Source organism: Phoxinus phoxinus (assembly GCF_949152265.1).
Source record: "Phoxinus phoxinus genome assembly, chromosome: 23".
NCBI classification, from domain to species: Eukaryota; Metazoa; Chordata; class Actinopteri; order Cypriniformes; family Leuciscidae; genus Phoxinus; species Phoxinus phoxinus.
The window spans coordinates 9,929,716-9,957,448 of record NC_136898.1 but is presented as its reverse complement, the minus strand read 5'-3'; the positions used below and the strand labels follow the sequence as shown (position 1 = coordinate 9,957,448).

At 39.7% G+C, this 27,733-nt stretch overlaps 2 protein-coding genes across 2 annotated transcripts in view; both read left to right on the top strand.

Moving 5' to 3' along the window:
• Positions 1-583: 583 nt before the first annotated feature.
• Positions 584-5,010, top strand: rad51c (RAD51 paralog C). The gene is made up of 9 exons (XM_079599714.1): positions 584-1,053; positions 1,162-1,405; positions 1,532-1,689; positions 1,862-1,995; positions 2,089-2,220; positions 3,306-3,372; positions 3,457-3,517; positions 4,116-4,176; positions 4,299-5,010. Exons 1-9 carry the CDS (start codon positions 936-938, stop codon positions 4,389-4,391), a joined length of 1,068 nt encoding a protein of 355 aa, XP_079455840.1. The 5' UTR covers positions 584-935; the 3' UTR covers positions 4,392-5,010.
• Positions 5,011-7,458: 2,448 nt separating this feature from the next.
• Positions 7,459-27,733, top strand: part of ppm1e (protein phosphatase, Mg2+/Mn2+ dependent, 1E) — a 48,001-nt gene continuing 27,726 nt past the window's right edge. Inside the window, exon 1 of the mRNA XM_079599636.1 lies at positions 7,459-7,762. Coding sequence (XP_079455762.1) covers positions 7,581-7,762 — 182 coding nt within the window. The 5' untranslated portion in view covers positions 7,459-7,580. The remainder of the gene's footprint in view (positions 7,763-27,733) is intronic.

Here is a 27,733-nt window from a genome sequence, read left to right as displayed (position 1 = left end):
TGAACGTTCCTAGCTGAATTGACAGGTTCAGTAGTTAGAACTGGACTGACATGATCGTGCTAGCAAGATTTAATGGCAAAAAACTGTTTTCTTTAGCTAATTTCTAAAGAAATTCAGTGTATGTTGTATTTGCTACGTTTCAACAATCGTTTTTTATGACAAAACAAATGTTCTGTCAATCTATAGTGAAGTGAACAATGTTTTATAAAGTGGTTAAATTATGCAAACAATAAAGTAAGAACATGTCAAAAATAAAAGGTGGCAGGTAAAACGAAACCTACTAATAATAATAAATATCGATTATTGTTATAATAATGTTGTTACATTCATACTGTTCCGATGTATGATACAATAAATACAATTAAAATAAACCAAATGTTTAAAGCCAAACAATTTAATTGTATGCATATATAATTTTTCCAATATTAAAAAAATAATTATATATGTTTTTTCTAGGACCTTGCCCTCAGTTGTAAAATTATATTTAGTCAATCCAAATATTTCCATACAATGAAAAAATAAATGCAAATCCTTCTCATTACTACGGAAATGACATGAGTAATCTTCAGCATTTCAACCATAGACAGTATGATTTCAATATGTACTCATAAACTAGAAATGTGTAAATGGCGTCTTTGGACTTGTATTTTGAAGAGCATTTTCCCCGTTCAGTGTCGTCTCTTGTTTTGGAGGGAGTGTCAAAAGGAAGAAAAATATAAAGAAACATAAGTCCTCGTATGTTCATATTTTAATGGTTACATTTATTTTCATTCAGCGAAAATATTCTATGGATAGTAAATCCTGCAGAGTAAGTTAGATTTTACGCGGTTAAAACTAAAAGCTTACGTATTTGAGGCTATCATCTGTTCTAAACTGTCATAGAGTCTAACACGACATTTCAGTCTGGTTTTTATCAGTCAACGCTAGTGCTGAAAATGCACAGGACTGTGCCCAGCCTCCCCCTGGCGCCCTCAGTGAAGGTAAAACTCATCAATGCGGGTTTCCAAGTGGCTTCAGACTTGATTGACATGCGTCCTCTTCAGCTCTGCAAAGGTATTTATATAACTAAACCCGACTTTTGAACTTGAAAATACCCTCACACTAGTTACAGACTACTAGCAAAGTATATTTTTGTGAAATCCATGCTTGTTTCGTTGACAGAGGCAGGGATATCACAAGAGGAGGCAGTGGAGGTGTTGCAGATGTTGAGGGATGATGCCCAGCCTCACCAGCAGAGGGCGGCAACAGAGAGCTTAACAGCCCTGGATCTTCTGCACCAGGAGCAAACTCTGGGGAGCATTGTAACATTCTGCTCAGGCCTGGATAATGCCCTTGGAGGGGGTGTTCCTGTGGGAAAGACCACAGAGATCTGTGGAGCCCCTGGTGTCGGAAAGACTCAGCTATGGTATGGGAGGCAACAGATTTAAAAATGTGTTAAGTTCATGTGTTAGTTTCAATAAGTGGCACATATTTGTGTTGATTATGTAGCTCACTATAGTTTCAAAAGTGGTCTTTTTCCCCCTTTTTAAAGCATACAGTTGGCTGTGGATGTGCAGATTCCTGTGTGTTTCGGAGGCCTGGGAGGAAAGGCACTGTATGTAGACACAGAAGGCAGTTTCTTGGTGCAGAGGGTTTCTGATATGGCGGAGGCAGCCGTGCAGCACTGCACCCTCCTAGCAGAGGATACAGGTTTGATTTGAGTAGCTGAGCTTAGTTGGGATGTCTAAATGTGTACGTATATTCCGAAAAAAATGCTTAATTAACTCTACAGGTCCAATACTGATCAGCTTTATCTGTAGATTATTGAGAATTTTCATTAACAAAATGTATAATTGTCATCTGTCTTTGCTTTTCCTCTTAGAACAGAAACAAGCTTTAGAGGAACTTACTGTCGAGAAGATCTTGTCCAACCTCTTCTTGGTCCGTTGCCATGACTATGTAGAGCTGTTAGCTGAGGTTTACCTCCTACCTGACTTCCTGTCTGAGCACCCTGAGGTAAACTATGAATAATCTAGACCACTGATATCTCTTTCAGCACAGTGATATTACTCCTATTTAGATGCTCATAAATGACATGTTCAATCATAGGTGCGGTTGATAGTGATTGACAGCATTGCCTTCCCATTCCGCCATGACTTTGAGGATCTTTCTCAGAGGACCCGCCTCCTGAACGGCCTTGCCCAGCAGCTCATCCAACTAGCAACACAACACAGTTTAGCGGTACTCGGCACACCATACCACTGAAACAAAGAATAACGAATAGTAGACAAATCTAGGATTTAATTAATATTTTTTTGCCAATTACTCATATTTGGTTAAATTTAAATGAATAAAATTTAATTTAACAAAAAGTATTTTAATTATATATATATTGTACCGATCAAAAGCTTGGAAACATTACTGTTTTTAATGTTTTTGAAAGAGGTCTCTTTTGTTCATCAAGGCTGCATTTATTTATATAAATACAGAAAAAACAGTAATATTGTGAAATATTATTGCAATTTAAAATAGTGGTTTTCTATTTTAATATACTTTAAAATATAATTTATTTCTGTAACGCAAAGCTGAATTTTCAGCATCATTACTCCAGTCTTCAGTGTCACATGATCCTTCAGAAATCATTCTAATATGCCAATTTGATACTCAGTTATTTTCAAAATAGAAATATTTTCTAACAATATAAATCTATACTAAAATACTTCAATTTAACACATCCTTGCTGAATAAAAGTGCTAATTAAAAAAAAAAAAAGAAGAAGAAAATGACTGATTGAACCCAATATGAACAGTAGTGTATATTGTTACAAAAGATTTGGAATGAATGCTGTTTTTTTTTTACTTTTTATTCATCAAAGAATCCTGAAAAAAGTATCAAGTGTTATAGAAAAATATTAAGCTGCACAACTGTTTGCAACGTTGATAATAAATCATCATATTAGAATGACACTGGAGACTGGGGTAATGGCGGATGAAAATTCAGCTTTGCATCACAGAAAAAAAATTAATATTTTAAAGTATATTAAAATAGAAAACCACTATTTTAAATTGATGAATGCATGCTTGATGAGCATCAAAAACATTAAAAATAGTAATGTTTCCAAACTTTTGATGGGTACTATATATACACACACAGGAGATTAGCCAGGAAAAGTTGAGGGGAATATTAAATGGCAAGAATAGCTTTTAATATACTATACACTTATATATAGTGTATATAATATATTTAATATATATTTTAATATATATATATATACATATCAAATTGAATAAAACTTTTTTTTTAATTCAGTTACCATGTGTTTTTAGGTTGTTTTAACCAATCAGATGACCACAAGAGTTTCAAATGGCCAATCCAAGCTGGTTCCTGCATTAGGTAAGACATAACAGATATGAGGGCATTCATGCATTGTTTTGCTTTGCATAGTCACCGTCCTAACAATTACAATTCACACTTTAGGTGAGAGTTGGGGTCATGCCGCGACACAGAGGCTCATCCTGCATTGGGAGGGACTGAGGAGGTAAACAGACTTTTTTAATTTGCTAATTGTGTGGGAAGGTGTTTATTGTGGCTTCTTTTTTTTTTACTGGATTTAGCCTATTCTTTTAGTCCACCTGACACAGCAAAATGTTGCTATAGAATAAAAAATAAAAACAGTCAACATCTGTGGTGCTCTCAGCCAAATGTGTCTTTTAGAGAGAGAGAGAGAGAGAGAGAGTGAGTGAGTGAGTGAGTGATAGAGTATGTTGCATAAACTCTTTACCCTTCACCTCCGTGGGTGATGGAATGAATCACTTTGAACAAGTAGCTTGCTTTGCCTCTTGTAGCCAGACCTTATTCATAATGCATCCTGCATTCCTGCCAGTCTATTACTTTGTAACAGCAGGAAGCTGAGAGGCACAGAGAGCATCTCCATCTTGCTCTCTCGTCTCTCTCTATAAAGTTGAAGGTCTTTCTTCTGGCTGTAAAGTTCAGCTTCCCTGCATTTAAATTGCCGCAGACCCTCTTGCTTTTTAAACGGACCAGACAAGGTCAGAGTGGAAGAGAATGTGCATTGTGCAATGATATAACAAGTCATTTTATGTTGTTGTTTTTTCACATGCTCACTTTGTGCTTAGGCTTGCCTCCCTGTACAAATCCCCAAGTCAAATGGAGGCCACAATTCAGTATCAGATTACAGTAAGTTTAATAGTAACAGAAACATTAGTAACAGGGGGGGATATATTATATACTTATATTAGTTATACACTTTATATCGAAAATGTATGACAGTATTTCCTTATATATATGATCTCACACAGGTCCAGGGTTTCAGGGATGCCCCAGATGAACCCAGACTTGCATCTTCTTCAGGAAACTACAGCAAACGCCCTCGAATGGAGGATCTGTCTTGAGGATCTGTCAGGAATGTACAGATATTTATATATTATATGAAAACTCAAATAATAACAATTAGTTCTTGGATTATTAATATAATAAAGTTTAGAATATCGATTGTTGGCCCTTAGTTATTGGTGTTATTGTGGTATTAGTGGATGACCGATGGACATTTCCCACCGGACAATCAGACCATGTTACAATTCAGGAGTAAATAATGAAAATGCAAAGCTATTCCAAAGTGACCAAAACTTTCCAACTTAAATTAGATGACGGAACTGGTTATAGGCTATATATTTATCAAAATATTAAAAGCTGTTTAATATTCCCCACCACTTTTCCTGGCTAATCTCCTGTATATAATATATGCAAAATAGTTTTTCTGCAGCTTCAAGTGCTAGCTTGTAAGTAATTGACAATCACCAGTCATTAATCATGTCACTTAAATTGCATGGGCCAAAACTTTGTGCCATAATATGCTAAATTAGTTACAGTGTATTGAATAATTTGGCTCTAATGAACCCAGTGAGAAGCTGTTGTGTATATTGTGTTGTACAGGTCGTATCAGGATGACTTTCTGTCTTGCTTGTTGCATGAGTGACAATATGAAGATAAAGAGTTTACCGCTCTCACTTCCAAGTAACAGTAATAATTTAACTGCAGATTGTTCCTGTTCAATATCCGTATATCATCCAGGTTCAGTTTATTCCCAGCGTGTAAGTGTGAGGTTCATCACTTTAATTGAATTATACACTGGAAAGCCAGCATTACATCAGCACAAAGATAAAATATGAGCACTTCACCTCATATTTCCTTGGCTGGCAATGGATAGTTTAGACATCCGGCAGAAGAATTGATTTTGTGGACAGAAGAGGACATTGTGTTCTTGATGTTTTTAACCTCCATGTTAGACACATGGTTAGATCATGAATGAAGAACTGCCTGTGACTGCTAGACTAATAGGATTACATCATTTGTCAGGGCTGGTTTAAGATGAGTGACTGTTCAGTTGTGTCCTGACAGACACTAGACCTCAGGCTTTCTCAGGTGAGGAAGGTACACTGCGTATTATTCCTACACTGCTGTGTAACTGTCATCACACAGCCCTTTACCTTAAGACTTATAATATCACAGGTTACTATATGACTATGAAAACAATTTCAGATGTATACCAGCAAGGATACACTTCATTCTTTACAAATATGCATCATGGTAATCATGGTATTAAAATATATAAAAGTGTTCTATCATTTTCGTTACCTAGCAATAGCTGTGGTAGCTAACCGTGAAATTTTTCGGGAAATTATTAGATAGCTGTTGTCAGTTTAACTAACAATACAAGTAGTAAAATATGTAAATATATTACAAATGGTAATATAGTAAATATGGAATATCCTCAGTAAACTTATAAGAAGCTAATAATAGTATCTGGCAACCCGCAGTTGAAATAACAATGATTAGCTATTCTGAATATGGGATATTCCAATAATCCGTTTAAGACGCTTTCAGGATTTTCTGTCATTTTAATTTGTCAGCAATAGCTGTAGTTATTTATAATATTTTGAGTGAAAATATTTACACTAGTACATTTTTGAAAGGGTTAATTTTGCGTTTAATATGATCTGGCAACCCATGGTTAATAATAATATCAGGCAACCTGCATCTGAACTAACAATGCCTTGCCTGGGAGCTGAACAGTTAATTCTCAGCGATGATGTGAAATCTACAACAGTTGTTATTTTTAGCTTAAGCTCTGATGTCCTATATACACGCAGAGCGAGCATCACTTATCGAGTTTTCCCACTCATAAACATTCTCTCTAAGAGCTCAGTCGAAGTAAGCCTCGGCCGCTTCGATTAAACGATTAAATAATTGTTTCGCACGGCGTCTGAATCAGTCTCAGCCTAATCAGATTTTAATAATAGCCTAATGTGCATCAAATTTATGAGGGCTAGCAAACAGCCCTCATGTTGACGGTTTTAAATGCATATTGGGGCCATTAAGAATATGAATAGCCTATAGTGCTATTAATCAGATACTTATTTAAACTTTGGCAGGAAAGAGGTTATAATCCGTCTAAATTGTGTTTATTTGCGAGATAACGTTGAAGGAGTGCCAAATGAGGACAATGCAGACAAAACCTTAATCAATCAGCATTAACCATATGCTGATTACGTCACAAGCTTTTGTGCTCGACCGACGTCATACGTTTAAGCAGCTACGAAACTGATGTGGCCAAAAAAGGTTGGCTTAGCGCACGCATCACGGACTTGCGTCTACTGGAAAGTTATTTATAACAAAATTGATATTCTCTCACTATACTGTTTTATATATAGTGTGGCATATACCCTTGGCACTCCTTAAGTGCGTTCTTTATGTCTGTTTTTATGTTTTTCTTCTCAATGCACATTTCCTCTTTTATAAGCCTACACAGCACGTGTACAAATAAAAATAACGTTGTACTGTAGAATAGGTTATCTGTTATTTGCATTATTAATGTTCTAATTAATTAGGCCTACGTTTAAAAACATATCTAAAATGTATTAAACACAACTAATTTACATTAGATAAAAACTTGGTTTATAGCATTCCAATGCAAAATAATGAACTTTCCCCTGGTCAAAAAATGCGACATGTTCATATATGTCATGATTTACATAAGAGGAATCTAATTATTATAGCCTATTAGGCTAATAATAGACCTTTAAAATATGATAGCATATGCACCAAATATTATAAGTGTATCTGCTATTATAAGTGTATTTTGTGCATATAATATTTTAAAGTGTATTATAAAGTGTATTTGTTTCACATGCTTCCTTTGTATGGCACTTTGACATCTTTCAGAGGAGCCAACTGAAATGAAACGCTCGGGTCACGTGACTATTTGCGCCACGTAAATAAAACGTTCCATGTAAAATGCTTAAACAATTTAGACCCTTTGATGTAAAAGTACATTTTCATCACAAATATGGAATTAAATGGGTTAATGAAAAAGTTATCCCCCTCTCCTCCTCCTCTCCATCATACCCCGCCCCTAGTGACGTCACGTCGGTCTGTTGTGCGACTCCCCTCTCTTTTCACGCGCGCGCCGCGGGCCCTCCCCAACTCGCGCGACTAGAGAGTCGCTCCAGCCTATGATTCAAAGTAGTGTAGACTTCTTGCCCGGCTCCAGCTGTCTCTGGTCTCTCCAGGAATGAGAAGCAATGGCCGGTTCTGCCAACGAGGAGAAAACCTTCAAGAGGTTCTTGGAGCTCTTCTTGCGTGAGATGAAGCCACCTCTCCAAGAGGACGTACCTCTACCTATGCGCCCCTTGTCGGACCTCATCTCGGAGGACGAGGTGGAAGGGGAATGCCTCGACCTGTGTCTCCAGCACCTGTGTAAATAGTTAAGTACCGATGCGCCGTCCCGCTTCATTTGTTTCACTTACTATGCATGTTGTTATATTAGCCTATAAAATGCGTTTTTAACATTAGAGAGCGTACGAATACAAATATGTGGACGAAAGACAAAAGGACACAAATTTTTGGTCCCGTGTTCAAGAGAATTGCAAGTAGCCTGCACAGTTATTTTGTGTGTGTGTGTGTGTGTGTGTGTGGATGAGCAGCGCAGGAATATACATCACTCTTAATAAGTGTCTGTACTAGGAACTTCACAGTTTCACAGTGTTCCAGATCTGAATGTTTCGTACATTTCGACACGGGTAAAGTTTTATTCTGGACACTTTCGAAGACTTATCAAATATGAGCTTTTCCCAACTGTAATAGTTCATGTGTTAGCTACTATAATATGTCTACAGGTGCGTCAATAATTTTAATAGTAATAATTATCGTTATATTGTCAGATTTGAATATTTAATAATAGCCTACTAATTGATATTATAACAATGATAGTAATTACAGATTAAGGAAAAATATGACAACAGTGAAAGTCATTCTGATGGGCAAATACTTATTTTTTTTAAAGTGTTTTATGCGTTCATGTAAATGCAAGCTGATATTTGTAGTCCATTTTTCTGATTAGGCTACACCCTCCGTTCTCCAGTGACCCCCTTTACTCGTGTCTTTAATCCTCTGATGTGGTACGAGCACCTGTATTCTCCATATTTTGCGTCTTAATGATTTTCAGTTGACGTTACCATTGTCTTTTCGCTCAGTTGTTAACGACATGTTTTCATCTGAGATGGTCGCATGCTTTATATCAGTTTGTAATCTGAGTAAGCATACAGCATCCGTGTCGCCAGTATCAAGCGCTGGACGGGTTTCGTCGGTCGACGAGATAACTGAGCATGACTGGTTTTGATCCCATGCATGTTTAATGCAAAACGGTTACCCTTTTCTTTCAAGATTTCGGCAGTTGCGTGCGCCATTTCGTATGCCGAGACACACCTGTCTACATCTTCATATACATTCAAACGTGAACAGCTTAGACTGTAAGTGAAGTGTAACGAGCATTGTGATATCGCGGTGTTTTGAATTCTGGGCGAGATCTGTGGGAAGGGGTTACGTTTGATAAACTACGTCATTGGCTTGCTATAAATAGCCCATTCAATCCCAGCAGAACCTTTATGAGCATGAAATAGACCTACTCATACACATCTAATGGATCTGGTGATAAATGCGTGCGCAAATGTCCATATAGTTGCACATTTCCTGAGTCAGGTGTTTTCAACTGTAATACATTGATTTATTTTTAGTTTCACGTTTCATATTTATCTGCATCCATTTTGTGGCTATAATGGTGTATATTTTACATAGTACATAGGTCCTTTCTTGGCTTGTGTGAGTACTATATTATGATTTTAGGGCCAAAAATTACCATCACAGACATTGATTATAAGATGAATATTCTGAATATTATTTGAAAATGATTATACGAATATTCTGAGAATTACTAGAAATTGATTATGATTTGAATAGTCTAAATGCTGTTAGACATTGTTTATAATCTGAGTATCCTGAATTTTAATAGACATTGGTTTAATAGACATATAATCTGAATATTATTAGAGAAGGATTCAAATCTTTATATTATTATGCACTGATTAGAATGTAAATAATATGAATATCACTCGACATTGATAATAAATATATTCTTAATATTATTAGACACCACTTGTAATCTGTGTTTTATTAGACATGGATTATAATGTGACTATTCAGATTAGTGGTCAATCAATGTGGAATTTTCTTTTTGGACCTTTGGACACTTGAATCTAGAATATTTGGTTACATCCTTGAATGCATTTGCTCAAAATCATATTTTACCCAACCTCCACACATTTACAGACCTTTTCATTTTGATCTAAACTGTGCCCCACAAAGAGGTTATTGGTTTTTGTGTTTGAATTTCATTCAAATGTCAGCAGCAGGTTGCCATGGCCTGCTGTGGAGAATCCCTTTTGCTCTCGCACAAACACACAAATACAGTCTTTTTGGGGAATCAGAGCTATTTCCCCTTCAGATCTTTGCAGTGCTCAATGCACCGCTGTCTGTGTGGATACTCAAATGTTAATGTTTATTTTAGGTTACTGACCCTGACTAATATCTGATCCTCAGGAGAGAGTTAAATGGTCAGTTTGCCCGAGGTTGATGGGTGTTTACCGTTTTTCTGACTGGGAGCCAAGTTGAATGACCTTAACCTGACATAGATTGAGTTAAACATTTGCCACTGGAATGCATAATTATTTTGTAGTCAGAGCGGTGTATATGCATTTATTTCAAATCTAAACATGAATTTAGATCCCTAAATAATGCATCTTCCTCCATTTAGCTACATCAGTTTATATCCTTGCTCTAAACGAAGGCTTGCTCGCTCGCCTCGCATACTTCAGGACTGAAGCTTCTGCTTCCGGTGATTTAGCTGAACGTATGATTATTTTGTCGCTGGGTTGAAGATCTAATAATAGTCCTGAGAGAAAAGTGGAGATCCCCTTTGTTCTGTTCCCTTAGAGTGCGGGTACAGGGTGGCTGTGTGTGTATCTGTAAAAAGGAGAAGAAGAAGAGAAGCAAAAATTGGTAGGGGGAGGTCGGTGACAGCACCGGTGAATAAGCTTTGTTACATATCCAGAGCTCCAATGATGGTGGCAACCCACCAGTGGCGTGACATGTCTGACTGGGGAAGAATGCAGGGTATCATTTAATACGAGCCAATCAATAGAGAAACAGTGACTCAGACAGACCTCTACACATAAGGATTTCATCACGGCATCTTTTATATGAATAGAGCGTACTCCGCTGGTGGGGTCCTCATGATTTATGTTAACAACAGCAATGGTTTAGCTTGTGCTTTTACTTTTCCAATATTGTAATATAGGTTTCCTCAACTGGTTTTGCTTTAGCGCCCAGGTGTTATGCTGTACATAATGTTTTATTTTTCCTTGCAACTGTTCCATTTTGGTATTCCAATTGACATGAATGTCATTATTTTATTTCATTAAAAAAAAAAAGTAAACCTTGCAACTTGACATGCTTTTATAATATTTAATTTTCTATATTTTATTTTATTTTATTTTAAAAGCATGTTGGCATTGTTTCTTAGTGACATTATTTTTTCCAAAATATTATAGTTTGATTGGCTGCACATATTACAATCAACAACTAATTTAAGAATATTAGAAAATATTGTATTTTTTAAAAACTTTGTACAATTGTTTTGCTATTCTAAATGTATAGTTATATAATTAGTTGCATTTTATACATTTTGGATAGTTTTTCCCTTCGTTTTGTGACAATCCTTGTGACCCACCCTCATATGTGAATGGTGAAATTCATGATGCTAGTATTGTAAGTATAATAATGCGTTTTTATTCCGCAGTATGTCAGTGATCTCTCTCTAAATTCAAAATCAAGTCGAACAGGAATACCCATTCTATTGTAGTTGACAGTAAACCTGCGATGATGTTATCTAGCTCAGTCTGGTTTAGTTTCTGATCTCTGATAAATGGGGATGTGAGGCGAATGTGTGGCTAAAAATGGAGGTTGGGAGGGAGGTTGTTTCCTCCTCCTGTGGTGAGCAGGCCCTCCAAGCCCATGGGGAGTCCTGATAGACACTAATGGATAGAGGAACGCTCTCCTAAAGCTCATTAAACCCCCGTCTCTCGCAGCTGTAAACCACACACATACAGAGGTACACAAAACTCACACATACAAGCGTGCCCACGCACAAAAGACGTGCAACACATCAACACGCACAGAGCCCAAGGGAGCGCCTATGGTAATGAAAAAAAATGGCACACTACACCACACAGCTGTGTCATGATAGAATCAATGATGGAGGAAATATCTGTTGCAGAGGGAAGGATTTGCATGTTGTAGCATCATATGCGGCGTTCACTCATCTGTGATGGCAGGAGTTTCCCTTTATGTCGAGTGTAGATCAGGTTTAGCGTTCTTTTGTGATGATTTAGTGTCAAATATTTAAGAGTGTCAAATATCACATTGTATTTTTTTAGGATATACACACAAATGTGATTTTGTGAAATCTAGTTTCTATAATTACAATTTTTTACAAATGTTTAGCACATTTGTGTTCGGTACAACTCATTTTTGGGTGAACTGTCCCTTTAAACTGCTGTCCTCTCATGGATTCTTCATTATCAGTGTTTGATCAGCATCACAGACGACCCGTCCTCTGATGTCTGATCATGACAACATTGATCCGACAATTAAGCAAAACAAATGGATTTGTCAGCAGCGTAGTGTTTCCATTAGAGCAGACAATGTGTCTGTGGCCAGGTGTTGTCTAGATGAAAGGGTGCTATTTTTCATCTGGGTCAGTGTGGCCACGGGCACCCTTGGCATGGCATTAGAGTATGGTTCCTCTTCTTCAGGCACACACTGACAGCAGCTGTGCTTCAGATGATCGGTGTAGCCCGTTCACCCAACCCCCTCTCACTCCGATCACATACAGACTTTCTTTGGTAGAGCTATAATCAGATTTAGATTTATTTCAGGCTCAAAACCAGTGTCTATTGTGTGCTGTCTTAAAAAATATTTGTAAAAAAAAAAAAAAAAAAAAATACAAATAAAGTAATACAGTTCTGTAAATTATTTATTTTTAAATGTATTTATTTATTTATGTATTATTAGAACTGTCAATCCATTTACAATTTTAATGTGCTGGGATGCACAATATATTGGTTTTCAAGAACTATTTATATATAGCCTAGTATATCAAATTTAAATAAAACATTTTTTTTTTCATTTATCAACTGATATTTATGCTCATTTCCCCTATTTTTACATTGGTATTACATTTTTTGCAATCTAACACTCACTTATAGTTAATATTTAAAATGCTAATTATCTACTAACATTGTAAAATGATGCCTCAAATTGTTGTGATGCCTAAATTCACTTGTAGCATTTAAATTTTTATTTTTATTTTTAAAGGGATAAAAACAGTTATGACAGTAACCAAACAGTTAACTGGTACCATTGACTTCCATAGTAGGAAAAAAAAATGACTATGGAAGTCAATGGGACCAGTTAACTGTTTGGTTACTGACATTCTTCAAAATATCTTCCTTTGTGTTCAGCAGAAGAAAGAAATTTATACAGGTTTGAAACAACTGTAAGTTGAGTACATGATGACAGAATTTTCATTTTAAAGTGAACTATCCCTTTAATTTAATAAATACAATTTATTTAGACAAAATAAAATCGAGTTGTAATATTTGGCACTGGTAATTCAGTCATAGCTAGAAAATAATTACTTGCTTATTGGTATCAGCCAGAATTTTAATATAGGTGCATCTTGTGGGAAAAGCCCCCAAATAAATAAATAATTGTGATATTTTTTTCATAAACCTCCATCAGGTTTAAAGTAGTTCAGAAACAGAATGGTTGCACACTTTTTCTTCAGTAATGCAAGAATGCAAGTTAAATGCATTCGCCAAGCAACGTAGAGTGCCTTACTTGTCCTTTGCGTGCTCTGAAGTGCTCAGAATACCATCAGATCCTTGCATCGTTTTAAACCCCTGCGGCTCTCCTATTGCCTGTAATTGAATTTCATTTTCTGAGTAATAGCTTGCAGCTGAAACCACAAAACACAGTGAGGAATATTTGATCAATAAATCAATCCAGCTCATTGCCTCCCCTAGGCTTCTAGGACTGTGTGTTCATCTCCACTGTGATCAGACCTGACACTTAAGAGAAGCGAGTGTGGCTCCCCTCAGCTTGTTTTCATTTCAGCTGACGGCAGAATGAACTAGCCTCCGCTTCGACAGTCTATATGGACAAATTTAGAACTGCACTGGGACAAACAAGGCTGACAGCAGTGGCCAAGAAGAGAGGGAGAGAGCTGCTCCTCAAGGATTCACAAGTCATTACTTATAAACCACCATCGGCATCCATAGCCGTTATTTGCACTTCCGTGAATGATGTTTTCTGGGCCAGATATTAATTAGGACTCAGCTTAAGGTCTTCTCTCTTTTTCGGTTTTCCCTAAATGTGCCTCTTGGGAGGTCAGGAGTGGATAAGAGAGAGCCAAAGACCAGATTGTCTTGTCTTTTTGTCACTGTTCAGAGATCAGAGTGCCTCATCTCAAAGGGGACAGTGTGCACGGATGTACCAGCGAGCGCAAGAACATGTCTATGAACGGAATTGAAGTATTCCATTAATTCATTTGCATATCATGTACCGGTAATTTTTTTTTTCTTTTTTTTTTTTCGTTTGCATACAATTGTAAGCTTAAGGTCTTTGGAGAGCAAAAGATACCACTCTTCTACGCATCTACGTTGTGTTTATAATCGTGTTCTTAAAAACTATTCTAACTTTCAGGGTATATATTATTTTTAATAAAGACTAACTCTGCGTCCGTAAACTTGTGCAGCTTACTCAGGCAATGATGTCTTTGCAGGCAGCGTTAGCGCACACAGTTACCTCACAAAACTGATTTTGGACAGACATCTGAGGCAATGTAACAGTTTTTACTAAAGATCGTTAAAACCAAGCAAATATTTAAATACTACAATAGTAATTTCTCGCTAGAACATCAAAAGACACGACGTCAAAAGTGGAAAACGTTGGTCAACAACTTACATTTACACAAACTGATCACCAACCGCAACTTTCCGACGCCATCTTTATTTTTTAGCTCAACTGTCACAGAATGGAAAGCACAGGATTCTAGGATATTAAAGGGAGTGAAGGATACATCTATGCTGCCTTCAAAAATCTTTAAGGCATCTTAGGAGAAAGGAAGTTAAGCTAACTTTGGATTCGGACGTTGCTTGATGTCTTCCTACCTTGGAACGCGTCCTCCGCAGCCCAAAAGAGTTCATCTTGGTGGTGGTGCCGTTGAAGTCGTGCGACCGTTGGGTGTAGTGCGTTCATAGCCTAAGGTTAGCTTTTTTTATTTCTGCCGATTGTATTTAGGCTTCAAAATTCAAAAGTTGTGTTCAATTGTGAAATGTATCTTTATGGACAAAATGTGTAAGTATCATCAACTTTTGTTGATCACAGAGCTTATCTTTTGCGACAATCAAATGCCTATGAAAAAATCCTATTAGGTTTTGTTGTTGTTGAGGAAACCAGTGTGATTCTAACTTCCAGGTTGGCCTCACTGCATCCTCACTGCAGCGCTCTATAAGGTCAGGCATATGTTTGAAGAAAGGTAATAAGATCCATTTTGGTTTCATATTGACTTAAAAGTGCATGTCATTTCAGATCTGCCACTGAAATGTCTTTCCGGATCGGGGTCAGTGTAATGCGCTATAATCCTTGTGTTTTCTTGGATTTTCTCGTCAACAAGCTTTCATTCATCCATCACAAACAAAAAAAGCACCTGCGCCAGGTTACGTAAACCTTGGACCACAAAAACACAAGCATTCAAAGCGTTGTGCAACATTCTCGTCACCGTAGAGCTGCCAGCAGTGTCTCCCTCACAGGTCCTGCAAGGTTATATATTCCTGCATGTATTTCATTTGTTTAAAAGAGGTCCATCACCTCCTCTCTAACTGCTGGCTGGCTAATTGAATGGAAATATGATTGATTCCCCGCTTTTCTGCAGTCGCAGAGCAATTAAGCTGAGTGGGTTGGACGGGGGCTGGTTTTCATTCTGTTTGGTGCTGGCGCGCTCAGGTGCGCCGTGCAGTTCGCTGTACTTTCAAAAGGCAAAGTTCACCCTTTAAGAAGTGTGTTTGAAATGCCAAAGCTTCGAAACCCTTAATCAGGAATGGCATTTGGAAAAATCACCGTGTTGTTGTTATGTTCTTTCCAATAATTTAGCATTCTAAGTTTGTTATATACTGTAGTACATTTAGGGATGTGCAATGGTCAACTAGATGTCTGACAACTGACTAGCTGTTTGGTGGCATATTGATCTTTCCTGTCATTTACATTTGGTTTGATTAGTGTGCTGATATTAACAGAAAACTCTCAGAAATGTCTAAAGATAGATAATATATATCAGCAACTTATATTTATTATCTTATTTAAATGTCTTGCTGCTATTGACCAATATAAAATATATTTCATTGGTTCTGCCATTTTGCCATCATATAGCACTAAAGGTACACTATGTAACTTGGTCCTGAAAAAAAACATTTATTTTGTGGATGAACATTGTTTTGGTTGTGCTTCAGCTCTGCGTGACTGCAGATTAATATAGTTATCCTACTTCTCATAAAACATTCACAGTTGGAAAGGATCTATTTATAGCACACTGCTACAAAAACCACAATGAAATTACTTTCCATAATATATGTTTTACAATGACCTCTGTTAGAAAGCTTCATATAGAAATTTATCTGTTCAATAAAATACTTTGCTCACCTGTTGAGTCTTAAAAATGCCATCTCCACCTCGCTTTTACAACATTTCAAATCGCTTCAGTTCTTGCCATCTCTGAAAAGCCAAGGCAATGTTGATTCTGTTTTTATTACGAGATCTGTTACCTTCTCTTTTCGCCAGCAGACTCTCCTCCATTCTGCGTTTTTTAAAACGGTGATTCTCCAGAGGTTCGAGACTTAGTGTGCTCCATCATGTCAGCCTTTCTTGCTCATTGTGACAACTAACCTATGGCAACTTTTCTCTCTTTACGGGTATGACTAAACGTATGGGTGAGTGATGTATGTATGCAAACTATCCTGTCAGGTCTCAAATATAAACACTGATAAAAGGCTTACTGTAGTGAATGACAGTAAGACAAAAATGTGTTTTGGAAGAAGGATTGATGATGGGATGGACTTATTTAAATTTTGTTCATTTTGAACAAAAAAAATTACATAGTTATACAAAAGTGTATCTATTTAAGAGCATTAAAATCTTTTAAAAAGCACTTTGTGTGTTTGTCCATAAAATCCTTCATTCCATGCACTTATATTCTGATGCCTAAATTCACTTAAAATATTGTAGGTTTTGGTGTGCTTTAATATGTTTATTACAAGTAGTATACATTTATAATATCAGTCATTTATTGATTACCATAAAATATGATATTGCTGTATCCTGATTTAATATTATATATACATATATTATACTATTTATATATTTTAGGTAGGGATGGACGATATATCAGCACAATTAAACAAAAAGTTTCATTATTCGCTCAAATTGGACATTTACCAGTATTTTAGATATTTAAAATCTTTCCTCCTATTTGTCACATTGTTAATGTGTTTTCTGTTGTGTCCATGGACTTTTAGGTTGTTTTTTCTCATTCAGTGTTTTTCTTCCTCTCTGTCGTCATTTTCATTAGTTCATTTTCATCACCTGTCTAGTTAATCAGTTAATCACCCTTCATTGTCTTCACCTGTCGTCACTCGTTGTCATCTGTGTATTTAAGTTCCTGTCTCTCACCCTTGAGTTGTCGGTCAATGCTTATGCTAATGCTTAGGTTTGTTTATGTTACGTTGTATGGAGAGTGTTACCCTTGCCTGTACCAGTTTTGTTTAAGTTTTATTATAGTAAAAGTTTGAATTGGAGCTTTGTGCCTTTGCCTTTGTCTTCATCCGCACCATACCCGTGACAGATTGACCGACCCAAAAACGCTATGGAGGCATTTCTGTTCAATCAGAATGGGAGTTCATTGGAGGAGTTGGTGGAAGTTTACCTTCATCTTCATCAGGATGTTTACTGGGAGGAGGAGTTTTTGAAGCAACGGTTCTGGAGAGGACTTGATGATCCTCTAGCCCAGATATTGCTGCTCAGGGACTTAGATAGACCTTTTATTGAGTTTATGGACAGAGCTCTTTGGGTGTGTGGTTCCTCACTCACTGTGGGAGACATCCAGCCAGATCTTCGCGTCCAGCCAGATCTTGAGCCCGCTGACCCTGCGCCAGAGCCCTCGTCGCTGCCCAGCACAGAGCCCTCGTCGCTGCCCAGCACAGAGCCCTCGTCGCTGCCCAGCACAGAGCCCTCGTCGCTGCCCAGCACAGAGCCCTCGTCGCTGCCCAGCACAGAGCCCTCGTCGCTGCCCAGCACAGAGCCCTCATCGCTGCCCAGCACAGAGCCCTCATCGCTGCCCAGCACAGAGCCCTCATCGCTGCCCAGCACAGAGCCCTCATCGCTGCCCAGCACAGAGCCCCCTGCACCGCTGGTCCCGTCCAGCCCAGAGCCTCCTGCACCGCTGGTCCCGTCCAGCCCAGAGCTTCCTGCACCGCTGGTCCCGTCCAGCCCAGAGCTTCCTGCACCGCTGGTCCCGTCCAGCCCAGAGCCTTCGCCGCTGGTCCCGTCCAGCCCAGAGCCTTCGCCGCTGGTCCCGTCCAGCCCAGAGCCTTCGCCGCTGGTCCCGTCCAGCCCAGAGCCTTCGCCGCTGGTCCCGTCCAGCCCAGAGCCTTCGCCGCTGGTCCCGTCCAGCCCAGAGCCTTCGCCGCTGGTCCCGTCCAGCCCAGAGCTTCCTGCACCGCTGGTCCCGTCCAGCCCAGAGCCTCCTGCACCGCTGGTTCCGTCCAGTCCAGAGCTTCCTGCACCGCTGGTCCCGTCCAGCCCAGAGCTTCCTGCACCGCTGGTCCCGTCCAGCCCAGAGCTTCCTGCACCGCTGGTCCCGTCCAGCCCTGAGCTTCCTGCACCGCTGGTCCCGTCCAGCCCAGAGCTTCCTGCACCGCTGGTCCCGTCCAGCCCAGAGCTTCCTGCACCGCTGGTCCCGTCCAGCCCAGAGCTTCCTGCACCGCTGGTCCCGTCCAGCCCAGAGCTTCCTGCACCGCTGGTCCCGTCCAGCCCAGAGCTTCCTGCACCGCTGGTCCCGTCCAGCCCAGAGCTTCCTGCACCGCTGGTCCCGTCCAGCCCAGAGCTTCCTGCACCGCTGGTCCCGTCCAGCCCAGAGCTTCCTGCACCGCTGGTCCCGTCCAGCCCAGAGCTTCCTGCACCGCTGGTCCCGTCCAGCCCAGAGCTTCCTGCACCGCTGGTCCCGTCCAGCCCAGAGCTTCCTGCACCGCTGGTCCCGTCCAGCCCAGAGCTTCCTGCACCGCTGGTCCCGTCCAGCCCAGAGCTTCCTGCACCGCTGGTCCCGTTCAGCCCAGAGCCTTCGCCGCTGGTCCCGTCCAGCCCAAAACCGCCTTCGCCGCTGGCCCCGGTCAGCTCAGAGTCCTCTTCGCCGCGGGTCCAGTCCAGTGCTGACCTCCCCAAGAAAATTTTGGGGGGGGGCAATAAGTCCTCTGAGGGGATCGTGGAGGCCCTGCCGACACGGTCGCCATGGCCGCCCGAAGGGTCCTCACCGCCATGGCCGCCCGAAGGGTCCTCACCGCCATGGCCGCCCGAAGGGTCCTCACCGCCATGGCCGCCCGAAGGGTCCTCACCGCCATGGCCGCCCGAAGGGTCCTCACCGCCATGGCCGCCCGAAGGGTCCTCACCGCCATGGCCGCCCGAAGGGTCCTCACCGCCATGGCCGCCCGAAGGGTCCTCACCGCCATGGCCGCCCGAAGGGTCCTCACCGCCATGGCCGCCCGAAGGGTCCTCACCGCCATGGCCGCCCGAAGGGTCCTCACCGCCATGGCCGCCCGAAGGGTCCTCACCGCCATGGACGCCTGAGGGTCCGTCTGCTCCGCCATGGCCACGCCCTCATCCTGCTCCGCCCTGGCCACCTGCACGTCCTGCTCCGCCCTGGAGGCTTCCTGCTCCAGATCGGCCACCTGTCCATCAGCCTCCAGGGCGCCCACCCTCCCACCCCTTTGGATGTTTTACGGCGCGAGGACGCGCCTGGGGGGAGGGGGGGGTTCTGTCACATTGTTAATGTGTTTTCTGTTGTGTCCATGGACTTTTAGGTTGTTTTTTCTCATTCAGTGTTTTTCTTCCTCTCTGTCGTCATTTTCATTAGTTCATTTTCATCACCTGTCTAGTTAATCAGTTAATCACCCTTCATTGTCTTCACCTGTCGTCACTCGTTGTCATCTGTGTATTTAAGTTCCTGTCTCTCACCCTTGAGTTGTCGGTCAATGCTTATGCTAATGCTTAGGTTTGTTTATGTTACGTTGTATGGAGAGTGTTACCCTTGCCTGTACCAGTTTTGTTTAAGTTTTATTATAGTAAAAGTTTGAATTGGAGCTTTGTGCCTTTGCCTTTGTCTTCATCCGCACCATACCCGTGACACTATTATTCCAATTCAGGTAATTTTTCTTTAATCTTCCATTCTGTACATTATACTGTTGTAATGCCTAAATTCTTCTACAAACTGTTTAAGTTACCGTAAACAAAATGTGCACCTTGTCACGAGTGTCAAATCTTTTTAAGACGGCTCTCAAAAACGTGCCTCGAGACCCCTGAATTCTGTTTAATTTGGTTGCCCTCTGTCTAGCTGTTTTTATGCCCCCTAAAAACATTATCATGGTCAAGTCAACCTAATTTAACATGGATTCCTTAAGCCTGACTAGTCATCTAGTCATTCAGGGAACCCACCGACATATCTTTTCCTTCGTTTCTCATGCCCAAAACCAGATTTTGATCTTTACCCTTCAGTTGGTTCCTCTCGCCCCTCTCTCTCTCTCTTTCTCTCTTCCACTTTCTCATTCTTCCTTTCTATATTGTGCTGACCAGTCCAATGAGCAGGGCTCTCCTGTGATGGAAAACTACTTGCTGTGGTAATCCCTTAATCATCAGGCTGTGCTGGGATTACTAAGGGCTGCCCCAGCACTGCAGCTCTTGCCCTTCCAGCAGTGCTGATGGACCAGTGCAGTGGGCTTCTCGACACCACTCTCAGCGCAGGGTCCCCTCAGGTTCTGCAATAAAGGGCTTCGTTTATTCAGCTTGTCAGAAGAGACACTGTTCATTTAACACTCTGAGATCTACAGGGTCTGGATTTCCCATTGCAATACCGTTGAGGTCAGAAGTGGTAGAGTCATGCACACGACGTTTAGTGCTAGTCATTAGCAGGTGCTTCTCTAGATGAGCCACTCAAGGCTGTGCGTTACAGTGATTTTACAACGCATGATGTTAGAGACCGTGCAGAGGATTCAACTCTATAGGACAAATGACAGAATATGATATCATTTATAGTTAATTCATTTGATAATTAGAAAAACGAAGCAACACACAAAACCATTTTTATTCAGAATTAGCCAGATTTATTTACATTTTTCTGTATTTTTCCCTCTGATTTATTTATTACCTTTTGTTTTCTCAAACAAAGAGCCCGAAGGCCTCTTTTGAGAGCTTTTAGTATTATTTCAGTGTTATTTTAATATTATTATATATAGTATTTAATAATTTTTGAATTAGATATAATTTTTATATTTCCATTAATTTTAGTTTGTTTTAAGTCATTTTGTTGTGTGCTTTTGTAATTTTTATTAGTTTGTTTTTGCTTTTAGTTTTAATAATTTCTGAAGTAAAAAATAAAATGCAACTTTTTTTTCAGTTAGTTGCCAAGGTAACATTTGCCAAGTTTTTTAAGTTTAAGTTTTTCCTCTAATCTTATATTTTATTTTGTTTTATTTTAATTAACAAAACTGATTTGTAATATGTTTAGTTTAGTTAAATAACAACACTTTAAGTTATCTTATGTTCCTTATTATGAAAGAATTATGTATTATGAAAATTCTGTGACTTTGCAGATATTTTAAAGTATAATTTGTGGTTTTGCTTAATCTTTAACTTAAAGAATGTGTTGAGTTTGTTTTGTGCTGAGAATGATGCAGTCTTAAAATTGCTTTTTTTAAAGCATCTTTTGTTAAGCAGAATGCCAAAAACTGTTGGCACATTTAATCTCTCTTAATCCTGATCCTGACACTTGATGTCTCCAATCTGGCTCTGAAAAATGAGTTTCTCTCTTCTTCTCCTTCCTGCCCAGCCTTTTTCCTCTTTTGCCTTCCCTTCTCTCCTGTAGTTGCAATTTCCCCTCCAGCTGTTTTACTTCAGGTTTTGTCCAGACCTGCAATCACTTGATGTTACTGAACTTTAGTTTAGTTTTATGGCAGTATTGTTGCAACATGTTCGCATCAAATCTATAAATATCATACAGCAATTATACATTTTTATTTATTTATTACGAAGCTAGATCAATTATTAAATTCTCCAAATGTCAAATAATTCAGTTGTGTTTTCAAACGTTTTCCCAAACTTTTTTTTTTTTTTTTTTTTTTCGTTTTATTTTCATTTTATTTGATCAGAGGTTTATGGTTTTGCTGGCTGGTCCCTGACCTCTTTGGTGTGAACCTTGTGGCTGAGGAGATCCAGATGAAATGCACCTGTTGTCCTGCAATGCTCAGTGTAAATGGTGGCGAGTTGCTATAAGTTAAACCTCATTTTGGTTCAGTCTGACTCTGAATATGGATCACCGCCCTGAGAAAAGTGTTCTGGTTTCATTTGACAACCTCAGAAGGGTGACCTTGTAGAGGACAGGGAAAGTGGACTAGCTGGAGTGGATGACCCAATACAGTGTGCTGGTGTGTGTGTATGTGTATCCTCTCCCTTGATCATTATTTTCCACCTATAGTCCCTGGGCTGTGGAACTGGGGCTGTGTGGAGGCAGAGCAGGAAGTGACCTACATTACACTGCTTCCCTGGATCTGGAGCTCTTCAGCTCACAGACACACCATGTTCATGTTGACTGTATATATCATAATGTTTTTGTTTGACATCATGTTTACAGTGCAATTTGATACATGTGCTCCTTAAATGGATAGTTCACCCAAAAATTAAGATTCATTTTCTTCTGTGGAAGAAAATATTTTGAAGAACTAAACAGTTTTGGTTACCATTGTCTTCCGTTGTATGGACTAAAAGCCTCATATCGAATCCAAGAAATAGCAATACAATATTGACAAGTGGGCCATCCTAATTTTTCACTTTTTCCATTTTAGGGCAGTCTGGCTTGAAAAACAAAACAAAATATTTGCTATTATGTGAATTTTAAAAGCCCACAATGCACATAAAGCCTTGATTATATACACCACTGTTCAAAATAAATAAAAATAACTCTTTTCTATTTTGATTATGGGTTCACTTTTCTAACTTAAGTTAGTGTGTTATGCTGGTGTTTTAGCATAAACAGCATCTGCAAAGTTATGACACTCAAAGTTCAAAGCAAAGGGAGATATTTTCTTTTAAAGAAATTGCTTTATAAGGACTACAACAAATGGCTGATAGGGACTACACAACGTTCCTCCCGGGTTAGTGACATAACCAACCCTAAGATTTACATACATCAGTCTTCTGTGTCACATGATCCTTCAAAAATCATTCTAATATGCTGATTATATGCTCAGAAAATATTTCTTATTATCAATGTTGAAACCGGTTGTGGTTTAACCGGTTGTGTGGAAAATATTTGCACCCCTATATGGTAGTGTTACTGGTTTATTTACACTTGCCTATCACACTTCTGCCCTTGAAAAATCATTATGTGTATTTCGCTTTATTTCTTTATTATCTTCGGATTCCATATAGCCTACTATTATTTGGATTCCAAATTAAAAGTTTGATATAAACTGGATTAGATAATAACAGGCATCCAGGTGTATTACCAACACAAGCTTATGACAGAAAGATAAAGAGATAGGGGCACGTAGAGTTGACCTAGGACCTGGATCCTAGTTTCAATTCAAGGCCACTTCTTCATCCAGTAGTCCTCAGGATGAAACAGCAGCTTGAAAATGCAACCAGAACATTATTCCAGTTGTACCTTTTCAAGGCTTCATAAAGTGTGACTTTATGAAGCCCCTGATCCTTGTTGTAACATCGCTGCTGTGGAAGTCATCTACTGCAGTTTTGGGTCATGACATTGACTTGTTCCAGTTGAGTGAATGTCAAGACCCCTGAGTGACATATTTCAGTTTCCAGTGGCTGATGTTAGAGCACATTTGCAGCATACATGTCCATGGCTCCACTTGTCCAGCAGTCTTAGCTAATCCAATCTACAGTCGGGTTATGTAACTCTATCACATCAGTATGTTGCCATATTGTGTGTGTACTGAATGCTAAATCCATATTGCTCTAAGATGGTCTTCATATAGTTATTGCATCAGGATGATGTAAGCAGATGCAATAATAAGAAAAATTTTGTAAAAATGTACAGGTTAAACTCCTCCTTGGTCCGAACGTTTTGACTCTTCAGGGGCTCAAATCATATTTTGGTGTCCCTGATAGCTCACTGAACATATGCAGCTTGATACATATATTATTACATATTTTTATCCATTAAAAAAATGAACATTAGAAAATGACCTGTTTTGTGTCAAACACCATGGACTGTGATATTGATTTCTGTCCAGGTATGGGTCACTTATGTTTGTTGCATTTCATGCCATTTCTGTCATATTTTACATTATTTTGTCTGTGGAACACAAAAGAAGATGTTTTGAAGATTTTTAGGGTTATGGTTAGGTTTTTGTCCATACAATGAAAGTCATTGAGGTCCAGTGTTGTTTTGGACCCCATTGACTTTTATTGTATGGACAAAAACATAAAAAATTGTTTTGAAAAATTGAAACATTTTTCAAACATCTTTCATTTTGTTCAAAAGAACAACATGATGACAGACATTTTATTTCTGGGTGACCTAGCCATTTAGAGCCAGGTAAACTCAGCATTCTCTATGATGGAAGAAATTCAAAAAATAAAAGTTTAACTTCACATCTGGGTCAGGACGTGATAGGATTTTGTGGACATCATGATCCAGTTCTGGCCCATCAAACCCACTTTAGTCGAACAGCTTAGTGTCTGCAGTTTGGCGTACTATGACAGTGGCTCCTGCCACCACCGAGAAAATCTGCATTATTGACGCCACTGGCATCTACATATTTAACACACTGGCCCCGCTATTGACTTTCCAGGCTAACGCTCTGCTTGCACACAATGCCGAGCGCCCCCGCCCCCCTGCCGAGAGACATTCTGCTGCCTGCGCGCCACCCCCTCAGACTAGAATGCCCCCCTGCACCGTTTCAAGATTCATTGCACTGGAACAGCAGATTCATTTCAGTCCAGGCTTTTGTATTGCGGTATGTGTGTGAGTGTGTTTCAGGGTCTCCGCTTGTCCCCACGAAGCCCAGCCACAGATCAAATTCTGAACCAACATGTTGGACTTTCATCACAGTTGCATGGACAATGCATGGACAATAAGTCAGTGCAATTTAACAGAGAATTATACCAAAAAATCCATTTGCATCCATTAAGTCTCTTATGCTCACCTAGGCAGCATTTATTTAATCAAAAATACAGTAATAACTGTATTATGAAATATAATAATATTATAATGTTTTTACACTTTAATATATTTTAAAATGTAATTTATTCCTGTGATGATAAAGCTAAATTGTCAGCATCATTACTTCATTCACCAGAAATCGTTCTCAAATGCTGATTTGGTGCTCAAAATTGTGTAAAAAGTTTTCAAAAAAACATTTGCGCTGCTTAAGACTTTTGTCGAAACCAGGATAAGTTGAAATATAATGCCCTTACTGTGACATTTGATCAATTTAATACGTCCTTGCTGAATAAAAGTATTAATTTTGAAATATGAAATCAGCAGGCCAAGGCTCCAGAATTCTTCACTGACTGTTTTAGTCATAACAACTTTCTGTTGAAAGCTTTCACAACAAAGTAGTTTTCCCCCTTTGTCATGACCTTTGTCCTCCATACCGTTTCTCCAGCCTTTCCAGCTCAGTTCTTGATATCGTCGTGACCTTCACGACCAGGAAAAACACTGAGGCGGAAAACCACGTTAGTGCTATTTTGAATTGCATACCTGCGTTATTCTTTACCCTGCGTGTTGTACATAGTGAGTAAGACGTTTTAGACACTGGGAGAGAGATGAGGTACTGTAACTTTCACAACACTGACAAGGAGAAAGCACACGGTGACAGCGTGGCCCTCTCCGAGTCGCAGGGAGCTATTATCTGACTGAAGATAGTGTGCTGCGTCGGTCCGCCTCTGCAGTGGCCTTCAGCTGTCAGCGCTGGGAGAGTGGACCGCGTGAGGGCTGAGTCATAATAAGCAATGTGCTGATGAGCAGAGCCCCAAAGATCCACGACTAGCCACTGTGTTCCAGTCAAGTGCCTGGATGTACCCCGCTCTCTCTCTCTCTCTCTCTCGCTCTCTCTCTCTCTCTCTCTCTCTCTCTCTCTCTCTCTCTCTCTCTCTCTCTCTCTCTCTCTCTCTCTCTCTCTCTCTCTCTCTCTCTCTCTCCGCTAAAGCTCTGACTCATCAGTGAATAATCTGGACCACCGTGGGGCTTAGATTCTGACTCATCTCTCTAAAGCAGGGTTTTTGGGGGGCTTCTTAGAGTGGGATAACTATGGAGGAAAGCCTAGGATTTTGGAAGAGGAAATGGAAAGCAGCCTCTTGTCCATGTGGCCTGCAATCGTGACCCTGTTGGGATCTGTGTTTACCACAGGATAGACTTTGCATGTTCATTAGCCTTTTGTCTATAGATACATGACTGTGCAGGTTCTTCCCCTAAGATGATCTCGCTGCTCAAAACAACAGATCTGCCAGCTGGTGGATTACATAATCCAGTCTTTGGTCTTAAGGGCACTTACGTCGCTCTCTGACGACGCTTAGCCTGGCTAATTTGACTTGCATCACAAAATGAAAGCAAAATATCTTCTAAAAAAGGTTTAGGTTTCTTTTGTTGCTTTATATTTGATTTGGTATTTATATCAAATTATTTTGTACCATTATAAATGTCATTACTGTCGTTTAAAAAAAATGTATATGTCTTTGCTGAATAAAATAATTATTTAAAAAAGAACAGAAATGTAGTTCACAAGCTCTATGGACCACTTTTATGATGCGTTTATTATAGAGTTTTTTTTTAAGCATGGCTGCCCCAGTCTCTCTTCACTGTCATTGTAATGAAAAAAGTGATCAGCATTAAAAAAACATACGCTTTTGTGTTCCATGGAAGGAAGTCATACAAAAAACATTTGGAATGACATGAGAGTAAGTGATTCATTTTTGGGTGAACTGTTTCTTTAAACAAGTGGGGCAGTTTGTCAGAGTGTTCCTATCTGAGTAAAGCCAATTTGTCAATCTTCTCTGTTTACAAGGACAGGTATCAGTGCCAGAAACTCTGTCTGTGCAGGGCAATATTATGCATGCCGAACACACACACACACACATACTCTTCCTGTGGCGTCAGCAGCGATCGTTGCAGTTTCGACCAGTCAGCTCCCCTCTTCTCCACCTGGGAAGAAGGAATGCATCAGCGACAAGAACGATGCACTCTTGTGTGTGTGTGTGTGTGTGTGTGTGTGTGTGTGTGTGTGTGTGTGTGTGTGTGTGTGTGTGTGTGTGTGTGTGTGTGTGTGTGTGTGTGTGTGTGTGTGTGTGTGTGTGTGTGTGTGTGTGTGTGTGTGTGTGTGTGTGTGTGTGTGTGTGTGTGTGTGTGTGTGTGTGTGTGAGAGAGAGAGAGAGGGAGGGAGAGGGAAGAAATAATAGGATAAATGGTTAACTCAGGATATCCCCACTCAAAACAAACATCAACACACTCGAAATCCCATCATGCACCATAGCGTAAAGCACCAACTCGATCAACTTAAAGGCTCTTAAAGAAATGTAGTTAATTTAGAAGCAGGCTGCGGTATGGCTTAGTTCAGTGAACCAAATCCACAACTTTATCATTGATTTACCTGAAATTCAGGGTGAGGTCAAAATGGCCTGTATACTAAAGAGGAACTGTCTGTTCCAAGTTGATCAATTTCATTTTGCAAAGTGCCATTGAGCAAACTGCAAAGTCAACTCTGAACTGAGCAACTACCACACAGTGCCTCTCAATAATTGTCTCCAGTGTGTTATTAGTAAGTCCTGAGGGTAGACTCTCAAGAAAATAATTGCATACTTGATTTGGGCTAAAATATAACATGCACGTTAATTGAACCTTATAATATGGGTTTACGGCACTTAAGATATATGCAGTACGCTTGAGGTGCACATCTGATTTTAAAGCAGTGACAAATATATTTGTTGTACATATTTATATTAT

Coding starts and splice junctions, on each gene's coding strand:
- rad51c (XM_079599714.1), top strand. CDS start 936: ATGCACAGGACTGTGCCCAGCCTCCCCCTGGCGCCCTCAGTGAAGGTA. Junction 1,996..2,088: donor TCCTGTCTGAGCACCCTGAG/GTAAACTATGAA, acceptor GTTCAATCATAG/GTGCGGTTGATAGTGATTGA. Junction 3,373..3,456: donor CAAGCTGGTTCCTGCATTAG/GTAAGACATAAC, acceptor TTCACACTTTAG/GTGAGAGTTGGGGTCATGCC.